Source organism: Zalophus californianus, chromosome 6 (genome assembly GCF_009762305.2).
Source record: "Zalophus californianus isolate mZalCal1 chromosome 6, mZalCal1.pri.v2, whole genome shotgun sequence".
Lineage (NCBI taxonomy): Eukaryota > Metazoa > Chordata > Mammalia > Carnivora > Otariidae > Zalophus > Zalophus californianus.
Genome location: NC_045600.1, coordinates 96,337,013 through 96,357,561, shown reverse-complemented (window position 1 = coordinate 96,357,561; position 20,549 = coordinate 96,337,013). Strand labels below are relative to the sequence as shown.

At 34.6% G+C, this 20,549-nt stretch overlaps 1 protein-coding gene across 1 annotated transcript in view; it reads left to right on the top strand.

The window, feature by feature from the left end:
* Window positions 1–20,549, top strand: part of CCPG1 (cell cycle progression 1) — a 38,346-nt gene that overhangs the window by 15,653 nt on the left and 2,144 nt on the right. Inside the window, 15 exon segments of the mRNA XM_027570276.2 lie at window positions 773–841; window positions 3,244–3,364; window positions 5,166–5,242; window positions 6,109–6,310; window positions 10,156–10,407; window positions 14,939–15,060; window positions 18,107–18,176; window positions 18,179–18,471; window positions 18,474–18,992; window positions 18,994–19,028; window positions 19,030–19,216; window positions 19,219–19,279; window positions 19,282–19,352; window positions 19,354–19,494; window positions 19,496–19,518. Coding sequence (XP_027426077.2) covers window positions 782–841; window positions 3,244–3,364; window positions 5,166–5,242; window positions 6,109–6,310; window positions 10,156–10,407; window positions 14,939–15,060; window positions 18,107–18,176; window positions 18,179–18,471; window positions 18,474–18,992; window positions 18,994–19,028; window positions 19,030–19,216; window positions 19,219–19,279; window positions 19,282–19,352; window positions 19,354–19,494; window positions 19,496–19,518 — 2,234 coding nt within the window. The 5' untranslated portion in view covers window positions 773–781.

Here is a 20,549-nt window from a genome sequence, read left to right as displayed (position 1 = left end):
CATCAAGTTGGATTTATGTGTTCTCAGTGTATGTACAATAATAGAAGGATTTATAGGACTTAAATGTATAGAACAAAGCCAGTAAGATACCATTTAATTAGCTTGGTCTTGAAGTTTAAATAGGAGTTTCAGATAGAAAGGGGAAAACAAACCAGGTAGAGTGACCAGTAGTATATGTGCTGGTTTAGGACTTAAGTTTAGGTTTAGGTTAAGTTTAGGTTATTATTGTCAATGACCACAAGTTTCTAACCATCTCTGGTCTTTTTTCCCCTATTTTAATTCAGGTGAAGTATTTATTGCTGATACCGTTATTTTCATAAAAACTGTGATCATGTTTCTTCCCTGCTTGAAAAATCTCAATTGCTTCATGTTGCCAACACAATAGACTTCATTTTGCTTGGCCCGGGAGCTCTTCCACTCCCCTATTTGGTCTCTCAACCCTTGATTTACCCACACAGTCAAATTGGCTTTTCCTTTCCCTTCAGTTCTGCTTGGCCAAATCCTACATTTTCTTTCAGATTCAGCTTCTTTATTCCTACCGTATGACTGTCTGTACTATTCTAGCTCAGGAGGATGTCTTAAAAGTTTGGTTGTGTTTGTTCATACAGGTATGCAGTTATATGTCCTGCATGATAAATCTATGGTTGGATTGTCTCAGTTTCTACCTAGAAAGTAGGCAGTAAGCCATATTTCATACTTGGGCACATACAGTGCTTCCTATAGAATTTTTTAAAAATGTACCCAACATGACAACATGTTTTTGTATTTATAGACCTGAAAAATGTCTGAAAATTCCAGTGACAGTGATTCATCTTGTGGTTGGACTGTCATCAATCATGAGGTATGCTATTTAATACTTTTTTTTTTAAGATTTTATTTATTTATTTGACAGAGAGAATCACAGTGAGAGAGGGAATACAAGTAGGGGGAGTAGGAGAGGGAGAAGCAGGCTTCCTGATGAGCAGGGAGCCCAATGCGGGGCTCCATCCCAGGACCCCGGGATCATGACCTGAGCCGAAGGCAGACGCTTAACGACTGAGCCACCCAGGAGCCCCTATTTAATACTTTCTATAAGGACATTTGTAATACTACAGTATATCACCTGGGTGTTTTGAAGGCCAGTATTTTTCTACATTGAAGCCTGAGGTTCCACGGTCTATAGCTTGGACATTTTCCCACCCACATTAAACTTCACTGCTGAAAACTCTTCATGAGACAGTGTCTTCTGCATTATTGTACGTTGCTTTACTTGGCTTTGAGACATTAGGCAAATTATTTATTGAGGGTTTATTTTTGTTTAGGCCCTGTACTTTTACCTACATTCTCATAGAATTTATACAACCTCTGTGGTATAGATTATTTGCATTCTCATTTCGTAGTTGAGAAAACTAGAGCTTAGAGAAGTTAAGTAATTTGGCCAAGATTATGTAACTAGAAAATATCAGAGCCTGCATTTAAGCAGACCAGAAAGGAACATGGGGAACATGTGTTCTACTTTGGATATGTTATGCTACCTTATGTTACTAGCAGAACTTGATTGAAAAAGGACTGTGGCTAGAAGGCTTTCAAAAGAGTTTTATTAAAGAAGTATGATGTTATATGACTAGTATATAATAAGCATTAATTTATTTTCCACACTGGTAATATATGTTCATTGTGGAAAAATCATAAAAATACTGATGAGTAGAAGCAATAAGTTAAAAATCATCTGTATCTATTTAAAGTTTCAATGGATTTATGTATAGTTTTCCTATTTGTTTTTAGGATCTCTTAGGCCTTGACTTGTTTTCCTTGATTAATATAAATTTTAAGTGGTAATTTTTTAGAATGACTTTGATAATTTAAGATTTAGACAGTTACTCATGTCTTCTTAAAATCAACATTAGCTAAAAAGCGATTTTTTTCTGCAATAAAATTTGAAAATTTAATAGCAGCTGTACCAATTGAGATTGGGGTGGTTTCTTTTTTCTTTTTTTAATAAGTGATTTTTCTATTTTTAACGTGTTTTCTACATAGCATAGATCAACTCCCATAGCAATAACTTTTCCTTCAAGGATAATTAACAGTATAGGAGTAAGGAAGCTGTGGGAGTCTTACTTGGGATTCTGCACTGTGAAGCAAGACAGGAACCTCTCTGGCACTTAGCCAAGTATGTCATTAGAATATTCGGTATTAGAGATATCTTGTCACAGAGTAGATCATATTTGTGTTTTTATCCCTCTTCCTTCCGTATCTAGTTTTCAGGTTCTACTGCTAATGTCTCTTACATGTGTTCCCTTTTCCTTTCTTGTTGCCACCATTCTGTTTTAGGTCAGCATTGGCCTCCTCTGTAGTCCCCAATTCAGCCCTCACCTTGCCTGTTTCTGTGATTTTCCTGCCACTTTAGGCAACCCCAGAGTCTTAACGTTCAGAGTTCTCTTTAGGATTCAACTCAAAACCTACTCCTTTGATGAATTCTTTTAATTTTTGCTGTTTTGAGTTCTGTTCATTAGGAGAACTTAGACCTTTCGATTACATGAATCAGTAAACTACAGAAAAGATTGGGAGAGGGGCATGGGGACAAGCAGAAAGAGCTTAGTGGCTAACTTTATTTTGCTAATGAAGATATGAGGAGAAAAAACTGTAAGCTCCACTGTTTTATTACACAGAAGACAGTCTGACATCAAAGTAGGAAGGACAACCTTGGAAGAATAAAGAATACTCTATAAACTTTTATAGGGAAAGTTTACTCCATTAATCCTATTGGTTCATTTTAATCCTTGCCCTTAGACTTTTTTATTTCTACATTGTCATAGTAAATAGTTATTCGCATGTGGAAATTTCTCTGAATAGGCTGTAAATTTGAATTTTGGATCTGAACTTTTTATACCTGATAACACATAGTGAAGTGCCTTGCATAGTACCTTCATAAATGTTGAGTAAAAGTAAAATAATAGAAATAGCTAAAGTTTAGTTTAAAAACTTACCCTCTGGCATCAAATTTATTGCTTGGGCTTATAAATAGAGTAGAGCATTTGACTTTTGGCTTACTTCTCTTAGAATCCAAGCCTGCGATTCCATTCTGCCATTTCACTGCCATAGGCGTTTATGGACTAAATTGAATAAAAGGTAGTCAGATTAGATACTGTTCCCTTTGGAGAATGGCAGCATCTAGGACTTTTGACTGGTGGAAGTATCTACACGTAGTCATATCCAGCTTTGAGCAGCTGATAGACATCTAACTGATTATTGCTTTTTCTGTAGGGGTCTGATATAGAGATGGTGAATTCTGAACATGGTACAGCCAGTAACAGCTGTGAGCTCGCTCCAGAATGTACATCTTTAGAGCAAGAGGAGCAACAAGTATTGCAGTCAGAGCAGGGAGGTAAGATACTAAAAAGAGTCTGATTTTTTTTTTTTTTTAATAATAGGATATATGAATGACAGTATGAATCTTGCCTTTTTTCTAGGTGGGCAGCCTTTCTAGCTAATCTAAATGATCAGGTCACTGAATGACTAGAATATTAGTGTGGATTAGGTAGTGTTACCAACCTGCCCAGGGGTTTGCTTATTTGCAGCTGTAGTATATATTTGGGCCTCCGTATAACTCTTTCATACTATAAGTGTAACCAGTAACTAAATATTACTAATCTAGTAATAGATTAGTATTAATTATTAATTAATGATTAGTATTAGTAATTAGTATTAATTAATGATTAAGACTAGTGATATACAAAATAATCATAAGGTATTTACTAAACTCAGGTTCTCTAGTTATCATCACACTTCAAATTACTTTTGATTAGAGGTGGTAAAAGGCATTTAACTGCTGTACTCTTCATTTTTAAATTACCTCTTAAACTTTTTTTAAAAACCGCATTAAAATGTAAACAGAACATTTCCTCAGGAGAATAAAGTGGATGTGTCATAGCTAGAAATACGATAGATTATACCTGTTAATCTTGTTTTCAGCCTATGTATTGATTATTCTCGTTTGAACAGTGATTCTCATCTTTGATCAGTCAGAGATCTCCTTGAGAATCTGAAAGTTGTGGATGGTTTCTCCCGAGAAATACACATACTCACATATGTAAAAGTACTTCCAAACTTCCTTGGGAGTCCTTGGACCCAAGTCCATCTTTGTTGAAGAGTCTTAATTTCAGATTAATATGCTGTTAGGGACTTTGTAACACATACAAATGGGGTAGTTTTTCTTGTTTTTTCTTCTGTTTTTTTGGAGGGGCTAAATTATATGAGAAAAATACACATTCATGACAGAAAAAAATGATGAGCAAAAAAAATTTTAAGTCACCTTTAGTTCTTTTTACCTGGCAGTAACTGCTATTAGCATTTGGTGTGTGTTCTTTGCTATGCATAAAATTTATGTTTATCATACTGTTTTAATTTCAATTAATTTTATAGACTTTTTCATTAAAAATATAATTTTATGACCTCTAGCTTTTTTGTACATTTTTTTCTTTGAGGAGTTTCTTATAAAATATCTCCGCTCTAGTGACATTTTCTTGTTTTTCTGTGTTCTTTTGAATCCTTGTTTTATATAGTCCTTTTTATTGCAAAGAATTCATAATTTGAAGTTATAGTTTTGTTTCTTGTGTTACTAGTCATTAGAATAGTGCTACTTTTAGAAATTCAGGAAATGTACCATCAGATGTCTGAAAATTGGTTTTCCATAATAACAGGTTTTTACAGACACCCTGGATTCAGGACTTTGGTATTGTAAAGTAGAGATTATGTTTACTTAGAGATTTATGTATTTTTTTTTTAGTAGATACTAAATGAATTCAGTATCTAAAATTATCCTGACAATTTCAAATAAAGATATTTGAAATACAGAGATCTTTTTAGCAACAGTTTGCAGTTTCAGTTAAGAGAAATATTTCCTAGGAATATTTTTATCTATTGCTATCTCTACTGAAGGAATGAATTATTTCAGCAAAGAAAGTGTTATATAAAATAATTTAAAAATGACATTTGGGATTATGTTGAAAATACTATATATAAATCAATTGCCAGAGAACTTTTTAGCAATGGTAGTGTATGTGATATTTAATTAAATCCACTTTAAAAAATTAGGACTAGATTTTATGTACTCAGATTATAATCTGTGTGGACTACAAAAACTCAGTTGAGCGTAATTGATTGACTTGATCTTTGCTTTATATCAGAGAGTAGCCAGAATGGCACAGTGTTAATGGGAGAAACTGCTTATCCAGCTTTGGAGGAAACGAAGTCAGCACTTGAGGTAAACTTGTGTTGTACTCTGTGGACATACGATAAGCAATATTCCTTAGTGAATACTAAGGAATAATTAAAGCTTCCATTTCTAGTTGTGCATTCTTTTCCTCTTTGAATTATAAACAACTTTTATTAAAAATTTTGATTCCACAGATTGGTCACTTTTATGATTAGAGTTAGCTTTTGTCTTACAAACTCCTAAGTGAGATGTCTTTTAATTTACCAAAGTAATTACAAAAGTAATTTCTATTCATTTACTCTCTAATAAAATTTTTTTTGGGAAATAGATTGCATTCTTGAATTATATTGAGAAATTAATTTATTAGGGTTTATCTAAAAAGGATTCGTTTTTAAATTTGAGAACAAACTAAGTCTTGTTTTTTGATGTTTTACTTGACTTCTGGATAAAACAAGATTAGATGATTTTTACATGGCATAGCTGTTGAAGTTTATTACTTATATAACCAGAGAAATTTGTAATCAGTCTTATGGGCTTCCCAACTACAGAGTTAGGCTCAAATAAACCCATGGAATTAGTGAGAAATGAATCCTCTCTTTTTCTGTTTTCCTTGGTTTTTAAAGGTGAGTTTGTCAGCTTCTGCAGCCTACAGTGATTAGGCACATTGATCTAATGCCTACAAGGATTAGTTTGATCTAATTCTGAGAGAATTGCCAAGGGGTTTGATGGTGTTTTCATACTCAAAAGATGAGCCTGCTATTGTAATCTTTGTCTTTTGGGCAGGACTCCTCTATCTTTTATTTTAAGCCAAAATTACCATACTACTTAAGTACTGTTGTATACTTTGAGCTACACAGAAAATATTAGGGTCTTAAATAATTGTTAAATTTACTGTCTTTAAAATTATTCCTCAGAGAGAAGAAGAAAAGTCATCTGAAGACAATGTCTATTTTGGAACTGTCAGTGATGATTCTGATATTGTTACCCTTGAGCCACCTAAGTTAGAAGAAATTGGAAATCCAGAAGCTCTAATTGTTGAAGAAGCACAGAGTCCAGAAGACTTTAACATGGGCTCTTCTTCCAGCAGCCAGTACACATTCTGCCAGCCAGAAACTGGTAAGAGCTGTGTAAAGAATACACTGATAGAGACTCAAGGTCTCCTATGACCACATTTTATATAATGGCCAAGTTTTTAATATATTTGAGATTTTTTGTAAAATCTACTGTTCTATCTAGTGTTTTCTTAGATTGTAGGTCCTAGAGCAGAATTGCTATAACAATAAATACCATCTTTTATTAAGTAAACGATGAAAAAAGATCTTCAAGGAGCTTTGTTATTATCTGAAACACTCTGAAATGCATTTGATATATTTTAGATATTTAAGGGTGGAAGATTGAGCCATTATAACTAAAAGCAGGAGAAAGTTAAGATTTCTACTTAAAATGGTACAAATTTTATATTCTAGAAATTGTGAAAGAAGCTTCTTATTGAAGTCTGTTAGATCCTTTCAACTGTTAATTATTTAACAAACATTTATTGAATGCTCCTTAATGTGCTAAACAGAGTTCAAAGAGCTGGCAGTACTTCAGTATCCCAAAGCCCCTGACCTTTGTATCTTTCATTTTAGATTGAGTTATGAAACTGTGCCTATTTTAAATCACGTTATTAACGCACTTAATGCCTACTGTTCAGACAATGATTTGGAGGTTAAAATGTGAGTTCCTGAGCTAATTCCTTTCTATATTTCTTTGACTCAGCTTAAGGGATGTATATAACATCTTTCAAGGTGGACGTAAATATTTAGACACAAAGTTACTGGGAAATAAAAGAATCAAAGCTATCATTAACTCACAGTTATTAACCAACCCTTGTAACTCAGGGATGAATTGAGAGAAAGACAAGTTGGAACACTGCTAGTGATTCCAAAATTTCCTCATTTGATGCAAAAATAAGGACGTGTTTATTTCAGGTCATTTTCTTAGAGTTTACCATTCTTTAATACTTAAATTTGCAAGAATCAGACAATGGAATTTCTGTTGTTCCACTTCAAGCTAATAAAATGTCAAGTAGAGATTTTTACCTATCTCATTTAATGGCAAGTTATTTTCAATTAGTGTATCAGATTGCCTATAAACAGCTTAAAAACACTTTATTCAAATATTTAAATACTCATCTGGCATTCTCAGTGGTCAGCCTTTACCAGAATGGTTTATATAGTGTATTTATTACGAGGACTAACAAATTGACTTTAGAATCTTTTTCGTTTATCAAATTTTATTTGTTTAAATTCAGGATTCGCGCTATATTCAGGTAGTCTTCTTTCTTTCCTTCTTTCCTTAATTTTTTTGGAAGACTATAGATGCTGGTTTAATTTCAGAATATTCATGGGCCAGAAAAAGTAGTCACATTGAAGCAGGAGTATTGCAGAAGGGTCCAAGCAGACATTTAAGAAATTGATCCTACAAACCTAATTTTTTCAGGAACTTGGACACTCCAGAGCGCATTATTCTGGTTTTTATCTCCTTTCTGAACTTGGACTTCTTGGGGATTTTACAGTTTCAGTTAAGAGAAATATTACTAGGAGTATCTTTATCCATTGCTATTTGTCCTGAAGAAATGAATTATTTCAGTAAAGAAAGTGTTACATAAAATAATTTAAAAAAATTGAAAATATATAAATCAATTGCTAAGAGTCTTCATTCTCTCTCACCTATTTTTTGGTTTGTTAATCCCCTACTACCCATTGCCTGGGTATTTTGATTTTTCCTTTCCCTTCTTCTCCATCTCTGTAGGATTTCAAGTTTTTTCTTCTTCTAAATTAGATTCTTGTGGCAATATACTCTTTGTTCATTTAAGAAAGCTATCCACTACCCCCGTACTGGACTCTCCCCCAAGAAAGCAAAGTTGGTAGTTGTGGAAAAGTTCGTATTGCATATATGTTTTTTTTAAAAGGCGTGATTGTTCAATTTTGATGGAATACAAATAACAATGTTGAGTGATAATTAAAATAAGTATTTTCAATTCTCTTTTTCCTTTTTAGTCTTTATAATAAAGCTTTATACATCTTTTTTTCCTGTTTATTCACAAAAGAAAGGTGGTGGGAGAAGCTGTGGAAGATTCCTGAATGCATAAGGGGATGGGATGATCAGCTGAAACCCCATGTTCCTAGTCAACTCGCTTTCCAAGGTGGTGTGACTAAATCCAATCAGCTTTTCTAGAGCTGAGTGTGCCGAGTCACATTTACTATTTACTTAGTGCTTTAAAGATAACTGTTGTCATCTCTGATACTCTAAACTGGTGTTCAAATTGATCTTGTAATAAAGCCGGCTAAGCTTATTGCATGCCTTTGCCTTGCCTGCATCTTGGACTATGGGCCAAATTAAGCTTTGAAAGAAATTTAAAAATCAAAATATTTTAGCTATTGGATGTATGGGTTAAAAAAGATGGAAGCATTAGATAGGATATTAATTTATTAATATGGATTGGGCCGGCTTGTTTACTTAGAATCATAATGAAGGTAGTATGCTAACATAGAATTAAATTTATTTAAGGAATTTTGACAAATGGTTTGTTTTTACATTTACCCATCTTAAAACCTCCAGCCATGATCTTGAATGCCTTTGTATTATGTAATGCTTTGTTTAAGTCTTCCTTTCTTTCTCTTTGTCCAAGAAATGTAACCTCACAGCTGAGGCGATGGCATCTGGGAAAAACTAGTGATCAAGAATAACCAGATAAACATGATGGGCATAAGGGGCATGACCAAAAGATTACTCAGTGGCATCTGTATCACTAAATATTAGGATTATTCCTTCATTCAGTAGTTCTTTTTGTCTTTGTGTGTGTTGTTGTCGGTGTGAAAGTTAACTGAATCCTCTGTGGCCCATCTTTAAAAAGTGCTGGCTGCCCCAAGTCACCAGCTTTCCTGTGGCATGGATAGCCTGTCGTCTGAAGAACTGTTTTGCTTTTCTGAAGCATGTATGTTTGTTGTTGGGAGCTCTTTGTATCAAATTGAGGTTCACAATTTATCCTTACCTTTGGTGCTTGCTTTTTTTTTTTCTTTCCTTCTAACTGGCCTGTGGAAATTATTACTGAGCCATCTAACTTTCGGTGTCAACATGTAGTTTATTGATTGATGGAACAGTGTTAACAAGTTCTACATTTGAAAAAAACTGAAGGTGATTTTGTTAGTGGATATATTGCCAGGACTTAAGATTTCTTACGGATTTTTTTGTTGTTGTTATTTACTGTTCTTTTCATAAAGGAGCAGCACCAGACTAGTCCTTACTATCGGAGATAGCTGTTGTGTCACTTCCTCATGCTGACATATTTACTAGAGGGTAAAATTCATAACCTTCTAGTAAGAGTGGCAGTCGAAGGGAAGGGCTCATCTGACTTCTGGAAACCTGTGTTAAACTATAGTGCTTTGAACGTTGATTGTGGACTCAAAGGATGGAAATGAAACTAGGGTCCAGATACACCCAAGAAAACTTTTGGTAGTTATTGTACTTTGTAAGTCACAGGAACTGTTCGTATACCTCCCTGTGTTCCTTAAACAGTTGAGCTTAAATTATGTCTATTTGAAATTGAATGAAGAGAGTTTTTATTTCTTTCCAGAAATAGTATCTGTTTATGGCTCTAATAGCAAAGAAATTTAATAGGCTATGAGAATGATTGTTCTAACAGTGTAAACTATAAGAGAAGTTTAAAAAATAAAACCAGCTAGACCCTCAAAGGCACAGAATATGATTAATAGATTCTTATGTATCACAGTTGAAATCTTTTATGTTTTGGCTTTATGTTGATAAACCTGAAAACTTGATTTTTTATTTGTGTTGTTTTTGTTTTTGGCTGTCTTATGTAAAAGGGCACGTAGGGATGGCATTGATTATTCTAAATCATATTTATTGGAAAAGCTATTCTAAAATTTTTAATATTTACATTTTTCTTTTTAAAATAGTATTTTCATCCCAGCCTAGCGACGATGAATCAAGTAGTGATGAAACCAGTCATCAGCCTAGTCCTGCTTTTAGACGCCGCCGCGCTAGGAAGAAGACTGTTTCTAGTTCAGAATCTGAGGAACGGCTACTCCCCGAACAGGAAACTGAACCCTCTAAGGAGTTGTGTAAACGCCAGTTCAGCGGTGGTCTCAATAAGTGTGTTATACTTGCTTTGGTGATTGCAATCAGCATGGGATTTGGACATTTCTATGGTAAGTGTTTTGAAAATTTGTTACATGTAAACAAATGGTGTGTATGGGCACTTGGCTAAGAGAGGAATTCTGGGATCTGTTTTTAGTGTCATCATTAAATATATGTCCTTGGAAAGCTTGCAATCTATTTGAGCCTCAGGTTTCTCATTTGGAAAATGGGGATAGTGCTACCTATCTCACTCACAAAGCTGTTTTCCCTTAGGTTAGGTGGTATTTAAGAAATGTAGGGATTTTTAGCATGCATGTTTGTTTATTTTTTATTTTTTTTAAGATTTTATTTATTTGAGAGAGAGAAAGAGCGAGGGAGCACAAGCAGCAGGGAGGGGCAGAGGGAGAGGGAGAAGCAGGCTACCCGCTGAGCAGGGAGCCCCATGCCAGGACCCCAAGATCATGACCTGAGCTGAAGGCAGACGCTTAATGACTGAGCCACCCAGGTGCCCCTAAACTTTGCTTGTTATTATCCTTACTAGTGTTTATGTATATTATCTTTAATGCAAAGCCTTTAAAAGCGTCTTGGATGAAAAGAGGAAGGAATTCCCATGTGGTATAATTTTTCACTGGGGAGCCTAATCAATGAGTCTTATTTAACATGTCTGTTTGTACAAAGATTAGACGGTTTGAGAACTGAACATTTCACACTCATTCACACACTCCGTATTAGAATTTTGAAAAAACACTTAAACGTTTTAGATCTTGTCAACTTTACAAATTTAAATTTGCCATACATGAAGTACTTCTAGGTTTTTGCTGATAGGATCCACAATTTAACTTTTGGAATATTCCTGTTTTGTTAGTTCCCCTTTTCAACAATGTCTTCCTTGTGCAAAAATTGAAGAGTTACATGTACCCTTTGTTAATTTGTGGAAAAGATACATTAAAAACATACATAGTCTAATGTTAGAATAAACTTAAGACAATCAACACTTGTTAAAGTCAGAGTCGGTAAAATGTATTTCTTCTTATTTAACTTTATATTGATAAAAATGAGCTTTTAGACTCCTGGTGGATGCCTGTTTGAATTTAATATTGAGATACTATAATTCGTATCCTCCCTTGAAGTTTATTGTAATGAGATTTGACTTGAAATAATATGCTTACTTTTGTTTATTATCTAGCTGGAACAAATGTATGAATGTATTTTTGAGAGTGATCTTTTTCCCCACAGGTAAACATGGAGGTAACAGAGGAGAAGGTCTCATCTTAATCTTTTTTTCTTACTAAAAAATTTGGACAGTGATTTAATGTTGATCCAGATTGCATTAAAACCCCACCAATTGCATGACCTTTAAGTATTTTGTAGAACAATGTAGAGAGGAGTGCTCTCAAAATTGAGAAATTGCTGCTCTGTTAAAAATTTTGGTGACTTGTAAAATTTAATGATAATATCTAATAAAACACTTTCCTATACTTTTAAAATTATCTTTTCAGAATATGAAAAGCCTGGGTAATGTGAAATAGTTCTGCATGGTGATGAGATTGGCTCAGTGAACATATAAAAACTGTTAGTTTTTCAAGGTCACTGTTTAAAGGACATCACGTTTTTTTCTTAATTCTGGCACTGATCTCAACACTTTAAGAGCTCCTTTGAATTGATTTCAGAGCCAGTTTGAATTTCTCTTGCACCGTGAAGTTAGTCATTGCATACTCCATAATCAATCGTTTGCTTACTAATTATTTAACAAAAACATACTATTTAAGTGAATTACTCAGAACATTCGCCAACCTCAGCTCTTTATAAATTTGGAGAATCAGATCTATCCCAGAAGGAGGGGAAAATTAGCAGGATTGAGGGTAGTAAAACAGATTACTACAGGTATTTGGTACTGCTTCAGGTATAAAAGTTAAAAAAAAAAAATCTTCGTGTGTGAAGCACCTGTTTTCCTGATGCTTTCTTTACATTGTAGGCTACCTATATTCTAAATCATTAGTGGAGTTCAGTTGATTCAATTTTCTCATGGAGTTACTTTAAGTATTGATAGGCTAAGGCTCTTCAGACACTGTAACAGTATATCTACAGTGCTGAGTTATGTAGCACAGAAAAGAATCATAGCTCAAAAGCTATACTTACTGTCATCCTGGAGGTGGTAGGATTTGAGCAGAGTCTGGTCTTATGCTTATGCTAGGCAGAAGGAAAGTGGAGCATTCCAGCAATGGAGAACCTGATAACCTGAAAGTAAACTTTGCTGGGTTTGGGAGCAAGGAGAAGACTGACTGGACTACAGCAGAGTAGATAAAATAGAAATAGTGGAGTAAAACGTTGGAGTGCGTGGGCTGGTGTTATGTTGTAGAACATCTTGGAATCTGGGTAAGAGTTTGATTTATAGAGTAACCTCACGGAAATTTTAGAGGAAAAGAGCAAGGAGGCATATGGTATGGGAAAAATTAAGACAGTCAGTTAAGAGGGTTTGTAATCCTACTATTTGATCAGGGCCAGGGCGTTTACAATTATAGTGAAGATGGGGATGGAGAGAAGGTTAGTGACATAAGGGACACTGAAGTAATGGAAAACATAACTTTGAGCCAGGTTACTTGTGATATCGGTGGTTTACTTTTTAAATTCCAAGAAGTGTGCTAGCTGCTTTATTTTGGAATTGGGGGTGTTTCTAGGAAAGTTTTGCTAGATGATAAATAGATGGTGAACACAGTTTGGTTGTTTTGTTTTTTGTTTTTTTTTTAAAGATTTTATTTATTTGAGAGAGAGAGAGAGAGAGCACATGAGAGGGGGAAGGGTCCGAGGGAGAAGCAGACTCCCTGCTGAGCAGGGAGTCTGATGTGGACTCGATCCTGACACTCCAGGATCATAACCTGAGCCGAAAGCAGTCGCTTACCCATCTGAGCCACCCAGGCGCCCCAGTTTGGTTTGTTTTTATCCAACTTTATTCTAGAATGGTTTAGGGCAGGTGTTAAGGTTCGATTTTTTTCATGAAGCCTCCCTCAAAATTGTGCCCAAACAGGCAGGTGGATGTATTGGCCAGAAGCTCTGGTAAGATTGGACTCAGAAGAGAAATCTTACAGCAGTGATAACAAAAACTGGGTTTTTATGATTAAGATAGGCAGATCTGTAGACATGACAAGAAGGCCAAAGATTGTACTTTGGGTGGTAACACTTTATAGTTAGGCGGCTAAAGATGTAGGGAAAAAAGCCCCAATAGTTATTAGATAAAAGCCACAGAGCCAATATATGTTATGTGATAGTACTGCAAATTCAGATCTCAACACATAGTTTTAGGTTATTTTCCAAGGGGTAAAGGAATTCATCCTGTCAGCATTTTGAAAAGAAAGAGGTTTTCTGTTATTCTGGGAACTGAAAATGAATTTTCAACATTTAAAAAAATCTGAGATTCTTTTGAGTAATATTGAGGACGAATTTGCCATGCTTTTATAAATTGGAAAATTGAAAGAGAGGAAGGGAACCTTAACAAAAGAGTATCATAGCTGGTAACAGTTTGTAATTTGGCAAAAGTTTTCTTTAGTGTTTTTCAAGATTACTGAAGAAATTGAAAGTTAATTTTTTTTAGTAGTAGGGGAAGAAATAGTAAGCTATCATTACATCCTTTCATTACAAAATGCTGTGATATCTTAATAATAATAGTATGCCACCTGGTAGATGTTAAGGTCAAGGTTGCCAAATGCCTTTTGCCTTATTTTTGATTCAGTGTGTGTGTGTGTGTGTGTGTGTGTGTGTGTGTGTGTGTTTTCCTCTCTCATGCATGAAGCATGTAGCAGCATGTGAACAGCATGTCTTGGCAAATTAATATTTTAGTTTTTAGGGTGAAAATATAGGGAATCCTAGTTGGTTTAAGATTTATCACCGCAGGGATGGGGGTGATGGTACTCTAGTACAGACCTAACTAATGCAGAACTCTTATTAAATGATTTGGCTGTGAGAATAGTGAGTAATCACAGCCAGTTTTTTCCTTGTACTTTATGGGCTGTGTTACATCATTTACTAGGCAAAATATAGTGAGAAAAAAGAGACATTCTTATTTTTCCTTATTGACTTACATCCTGTCAATAGATTCCATGGTTTGTTTCTTTCCCTGTTGAAGACAATACTTTATGTACCGCAACAATCTCTCAAAAACAACAAACTTGAGTGCCCTCGATACAGTAAGATTAAAAATATTATATAAGCTTTTTTTATTTTTTTAAGAGTAACGTAGGTTGGCTTGTTTTAGTCAAAAGGATAGTGAACTGCTTAAATGTCCCTTGGTGTATGCTAAATAAAAAAAGTATATATATTAACCTACTTGGACTGATTTATATTAACATCCATCCACCACCATTTGATGAATGACACCATGAGATTTTACTTAATCTTTTGTTTATATAATCAGAGTTTTTATAGAACTGTGAAATGCTGGCCTTAAAATGATCCTATCCAGACTAATCAAATATATACAGATTAAATGTTTTATTATATGTTTTAAAATATTGATCACCATAACATTTCTCATATATATGTGTGTGTGTGTGTGTGTGTGTGTGTGTGTGTGTGTGTGTATCCCTAATAAAAATTTTCATTTTTCAGGCACAATTCAGATTCAGAAGCGTCAACAGTTAGTCAGAAAGATACATGAAGATGAATTGAATGATATGAAGGATTATCTTTCCCAGTGTCAACAGGAACAAGAATCTTTTATAGGTTATAAGGTATGTACTACTAACAAACTTTATAAAAAAGAATTGTTAGCCAATAATTATTGGACTGTTCAGATACAAGTACAAAGCAGATTAGTGAGTCAATAACAATAATGCTGTAATTGTTGATTACTTACTATGTCCAAGTACTTCACATTCAGTATTTCTCTTCTTGCTTACCATAGCCCTGTGAATTAAGCAAGTATTAGCTTCATTTCATAGATAGGAAAGAGGTTCAAAAAAGTTAACTTTTCAGGGCGCATGGGTGGCTCAGTTGTTAAGTGACTGCCTTTGACTCAGGTCATGATCCCAGGGTCCTGGGATCGAGCCTCGCATTGGGCTCCCTGCTCAGCAGGAAGCCTGCTTCTCCCTCTCCCACTCCCCTTGCTTGTGTTCCCTCTCTCGCTGTGTCTCTCTGTGTCAAATAAATAAAATCTTAAAAAAAAAGTTAACTTTTCCGAGGCTAGCAATTGGCAAAGCTGAATTTATCTGACTTCAAAGATGTTATTTCTAACTGCTATAATTAACATTATTTTTAATTAATAATATATATAGAAAACATTATTAACATTATTTTTACAGAACTAGCAAAACATTTTCAGTCTGTGAGAAAAAGGAGAGTTTGTAGCCTCTCTCTAAGATCTTTCCCTGATCAAGGGAAATAATCAGCTAGTACTTTTTCTTCAGTTTCTTGTTGGGTGTGATGGAAAAGAGAGCATGTTATACTTGCCTCCCTAAATTCACGTAATACCATCAGGACTGTGCTGTCCATTAACACCTGTGTGGGTTTATGAGGACCAGTGTAATTGCTGGTCTCCTCTCTGGTTCTTCACAAGAAGGGTATAGGGCTTGTAGAAAAAACGCAGGGTAGAAAAGTAAACAGTTCCTTTTTCCTTCCATTCCCCCAAATTTCCCTCACAATTGATGTATTCCTTATAGGGTTATGATTATATTTCTTTAGAAGACAGAATCCCACTTGACATCTCTATTATGTCTTTTTTCAGGCTGGGACTACGGATGTTATTTGTAAATAGTGTAGTTTTTCCTACCTTGATCAAAGGATGTTATAAAAAGAGTAGGCATTTTCTTCTTCACCACCATGGTTTCTGGTTCCATAGGATAATGTTGGCTTTTAGGAGACTGACTCTGCATAGATCTCTATTGAGTCAGTTCTTGTAGGCCTTTAACCTCCAGCTATTAAATGTGGTTTGGATTTTGAAGCTTCATGGGAGACCTGCCAGGATTTGCTTATCAGGCACTTCAAGATTATGAAGTTTACTGAATGCAGAATATACCCTCCAGTCATTCTGTGGTCCCTTGTGCTTTTGCATTTAAAGATAATGCTACATTAGTCTGTACTACTCCATGGTCCACTTCATTTATTTATTAATTAATTAATTAATTAATTAATTAATTATTAACATATAATGTACTATTTGTTTCAGGGGTACAGGTCTGTGATTCATCAGTCTTACACAATACACAGCGCTCACAACACATACCCTCCCCAGTGTCCATGGTCCACTTCTGTTGGGTACTCGAAACTTGTTTTCTCTCCAGATGAAATGATTATAATGAAATTTTTAAAACAAATTTCTTTAGAGAGAGACAGAGAGTATGAGCGGGGTGGGGGGGTGCAAATGGCAAGGGAGAGAGAGACTCCTAAGCAGGCTCCACGCTCAGCCCCAACTCGAGGCTCAGTCTCAGGATCTTGAGATCATGACCTGAGCCAAAATCAAGTTGGATGCTTAACCGACTGAGCCACCCAGGCACCCCTGATTATTGTGAAATTTTAAATTTTAATTTGTTCTTTGACGACTAATGAACCAGATAGTGAACTATCCATTTCAGATGGTAATTTTCAAGTGGAAATACTGTCATTTTACTAAAGGACATTTTTCTTTTGTTTCTATATACCCGATTTTTGGTCTGATTCAAATGGGATAACTGTAATGTCTGTGGTAAATTAAGTAAAACTTTAGGATCATTTGCTGATTTATATATAAGGTATTTTAACTGACTGGATAATATCTATAACCATTAGCCTATTTAAGCATATTGTTTAGTTTCTTTCTGTTTTGGTGAAAGTTTGTTACAAATATATATGTTGAAAGAGATATTCAAGGCTATTTTGAAATGCAGCAAAATTTTGTAAACTAATTGAACATGGTTTCCTCTCTTTCAAGGGTGCTTACTTCAGAGTTACATTGCTAATCTGGTGATATTCTCTTCAGAAAATTACTTGAAATCGGAGAAATTAGTTATAAATGTTACCAAGATTCAGTCCTCTAAGAAGTGCTGAGAGAACTTGTAGGACTTACCTGAACTTACTTTGGGATGTTAATTTGCACAGGGTGAAGATCTTTCAGATAGGACTAAGATTATTGAAATGTTTTCCTTTCAAAGAGTGTCGAGAATATAAATAGAATTTTTTGAATCCTCAGGTCATCTCTAGCTTATAATTTTCCTTTTTATAAAAGATCATCTCCTTCACCCAAGGGTCAGAGAGGCCTTTAGTCCTGCCCAAATTCTCTTTAGGAGACTTCTCAGGAGAGATTGGAGTTCTGTAGTCAGAAGATAGACCGGTCTCCTTTTCTCCTGACTTGTAAGTGGGCCTAGAAACCATTAAGGCTTTCATATGATTATGGAAAATAATCAGTAATCACTAATAAACACTAATCAGAAGTACCCCTAGCTCTATTTTAGAAATCTTACTAGGGATAAACCAGGCTCTAGCTCATTTTTTCCAGTTTTTAAATGCTTCCAGCGTGCTGTTGTTATTTTGATGTAGCTCTGTGCTGTGCACTTTCTTGCATATGAACCTTGTATTTTCTGAAATTTATGTATTGAAATATATATATATATATATACTCTACAAATATATATATATATATATATATATATATATATATATATATATACTGCATAAAGGATAGTCTCTGCCGAAATAGATACTAAAAATTTATGAGTATTGGTTACATAGGATTATGTCTTAAAGATTTGAATTGAGCTTTTAAATGAAGTATTTGACATTCTTCTTCTCTTTCAAAAAATTTAGTCTTTGAAGGAAAACCTTGCAAGATGTTGGGCCCTTACTGAAGAAGAGAAGACGTCCTTTGAAACTCAGAAAAGAACCTTGATACAGAAAATCGGTATTTAAGAATATCTCTGGAGAAGGAAGAAAAAGCCTTATCTTTATTACAGGAAGAGTTAAGGAAACTAAGAGAACAGATTAGGATATTGGAAGATAAAGGGACAGGTACTGAATTAGTCACAGAAAATCAGAAACTTAAGCAGCATCTGGAAGAAGAAAAGCTGAAGACACACAGCTTCCTTAATCAGAGGGAGACTCTTTTGGCAGAAGCAAAGATGCTAAGGAGGGAACTGGAGAGAGAACGACTAGTAAACCATGGCTTTAAAGGTGGAAACTCCAGCAGTTAAGCTCGAGTGAGTCATATGGCAACCCAGACTCTCCTAATGTATTGACTGAAAAAAAGGAAATAGAAGTCTTACGGGAAAGACTCACTGAGCTGGAGCAGAAGCTAAACTTTGAACAGCAGCGTTCTGATTTGTGGGAAAGACTGTATATTGAGGCAAAAGATCAAAATGCAAAACAAGAAACCGATGGAAAAAAGAAAGGGAGCAGAGGAAACCACAGGGCTAAAAATAAATCAAAGGAAACATTTTTGGGTTCAGTTAAGGAAACATTTGATGCCATGAAGAATTCTACCAAAGAATTTGTGAGGCATCATAAAGAAAAAATTAAACAGGCTAAAGAAGCTGTGAAAGAAAATCTGAAAAAATTTTCAGATTCAGTTAAATCCACTTTCAGGCATTTCAAAGATACCACCAAGAATATCTTTGATGAAAAGGGCAATAAAAGATTTAGTGCCACAAAAGAAGCAGCAGCTAAAAAACCAACAACAGTCTTTAGTGAATATTTACAACCCACAGTATAAGGCACGTACACAAAACCAGAATAAAAGGCCCTACTCTGCAAAGAGAGGGAAGGAAAGAAAAGCCAATTCACTTTGAAGAATTTAGAAAAAATACAAATTCACAGAAATGCAGTGCCGAGCATGACTGTAGTGAAAATTATGATTCTTTCAGAAAGTCTTGTTCTGGTGTATTTGAATGTGCTCAACAGGAATCCATTAACCTTTTTAATATGAAAGTGTTGAATCTGTAAGGATAGATGAATTTAGACAGTTAATTGAAAGGTATTTATTAGAACAATGGATAGTTTTCATCATTGGAAAGAACTTGATCAATTCATCAATAAGTTTTTCCTAAATGGTGTCTTTAATACATGTTCAGAAGCTCTTCACTGACTTTGTTAATGATGTTAAAGATTATCTTAAAGACATGAAGGAATATCAAGTAGATAATGATGGAGTGTTTGAGAAGTTGGATGGATATATATATAGACACTTCTTTGGTCACACTCTTTCCCCCTCCATATGGACCCAGGTCGGTTTACATAGCACCATGTTATTATAATAGTTTTTAACATTTATAGATTGGGTAGCATTTTTATCATTTTAACATCTTGGAATGTTACTATCCTTAAAGTACTTTTGTAAAGGAAAAAAAAAGTGCTATTTGTAAAGTACTTTATTGCCAGAGAATTTAGAATAAATTAAGTTGAAAGATACAATTTTAAGTTAGTAGCTACTACAAACTGAAAATTTCATATGATCAGTTTGACTTGAGCAAATAGTTTAATTTCTGCCTTAAAAATGAGCTAAGGATATGCAAATCTTCTTTTAGCCTCTTGTTTTTCATTCTAGTTTATACGAAAAGGATAATGTTATAAGTGAAATGATTTTTCTTTGGTCTTTTATTTATTTACTCACTTTGGGAAGCTAGGATGAACAATACAGATTTCACTCTGAAATCGGAGAGCTCATAGGTAACAATTTGGATTGGCCCCCTTATTTGTATATTCCATTTACAACTAAATTATGATACTTAATAAGTTTACTATTGTTTATAAAGGTAGAGGCAAACTTAGTAAGCCACAAGTTATAATGTGTGTGCTTTATATACATAATTTCTAAAAATATCTATTGCTTATCAACTTTATATTCTGTAACATGAAACTCGCCTAATCTTCAAATGTTAGCTTTATTTTTTATCTTTGAGTTATATTTATCTTTTTTGAATAAATGTAATGTGTCTATAAAATAATGAGACTGATTCTGATGTCTTCAGTCTTTAAATATCTAGTGCCTAAATGAGCAAGACATTGTGAGGCTGCCCTGACAAAACATGAAAAATTCTTGCCATCAAGGAGCTCACAAGTTTTTGGAGAGTTAGGTAAATAAAAGAAATGAAATGGAGGTGTTGGAGGCACATTGTGTATGGCGGCCTCAGCCTGGAGATGTTTGGGAAGGCTTCAGGAGTGAGGTGGTCTTTGAACTGAACTTTAAATTGGTTTTTGAAGGTGAATTGGGAGTTTGCTAAGCAGATACAGTAGGATATTCTCTCTCAAAGAGAAC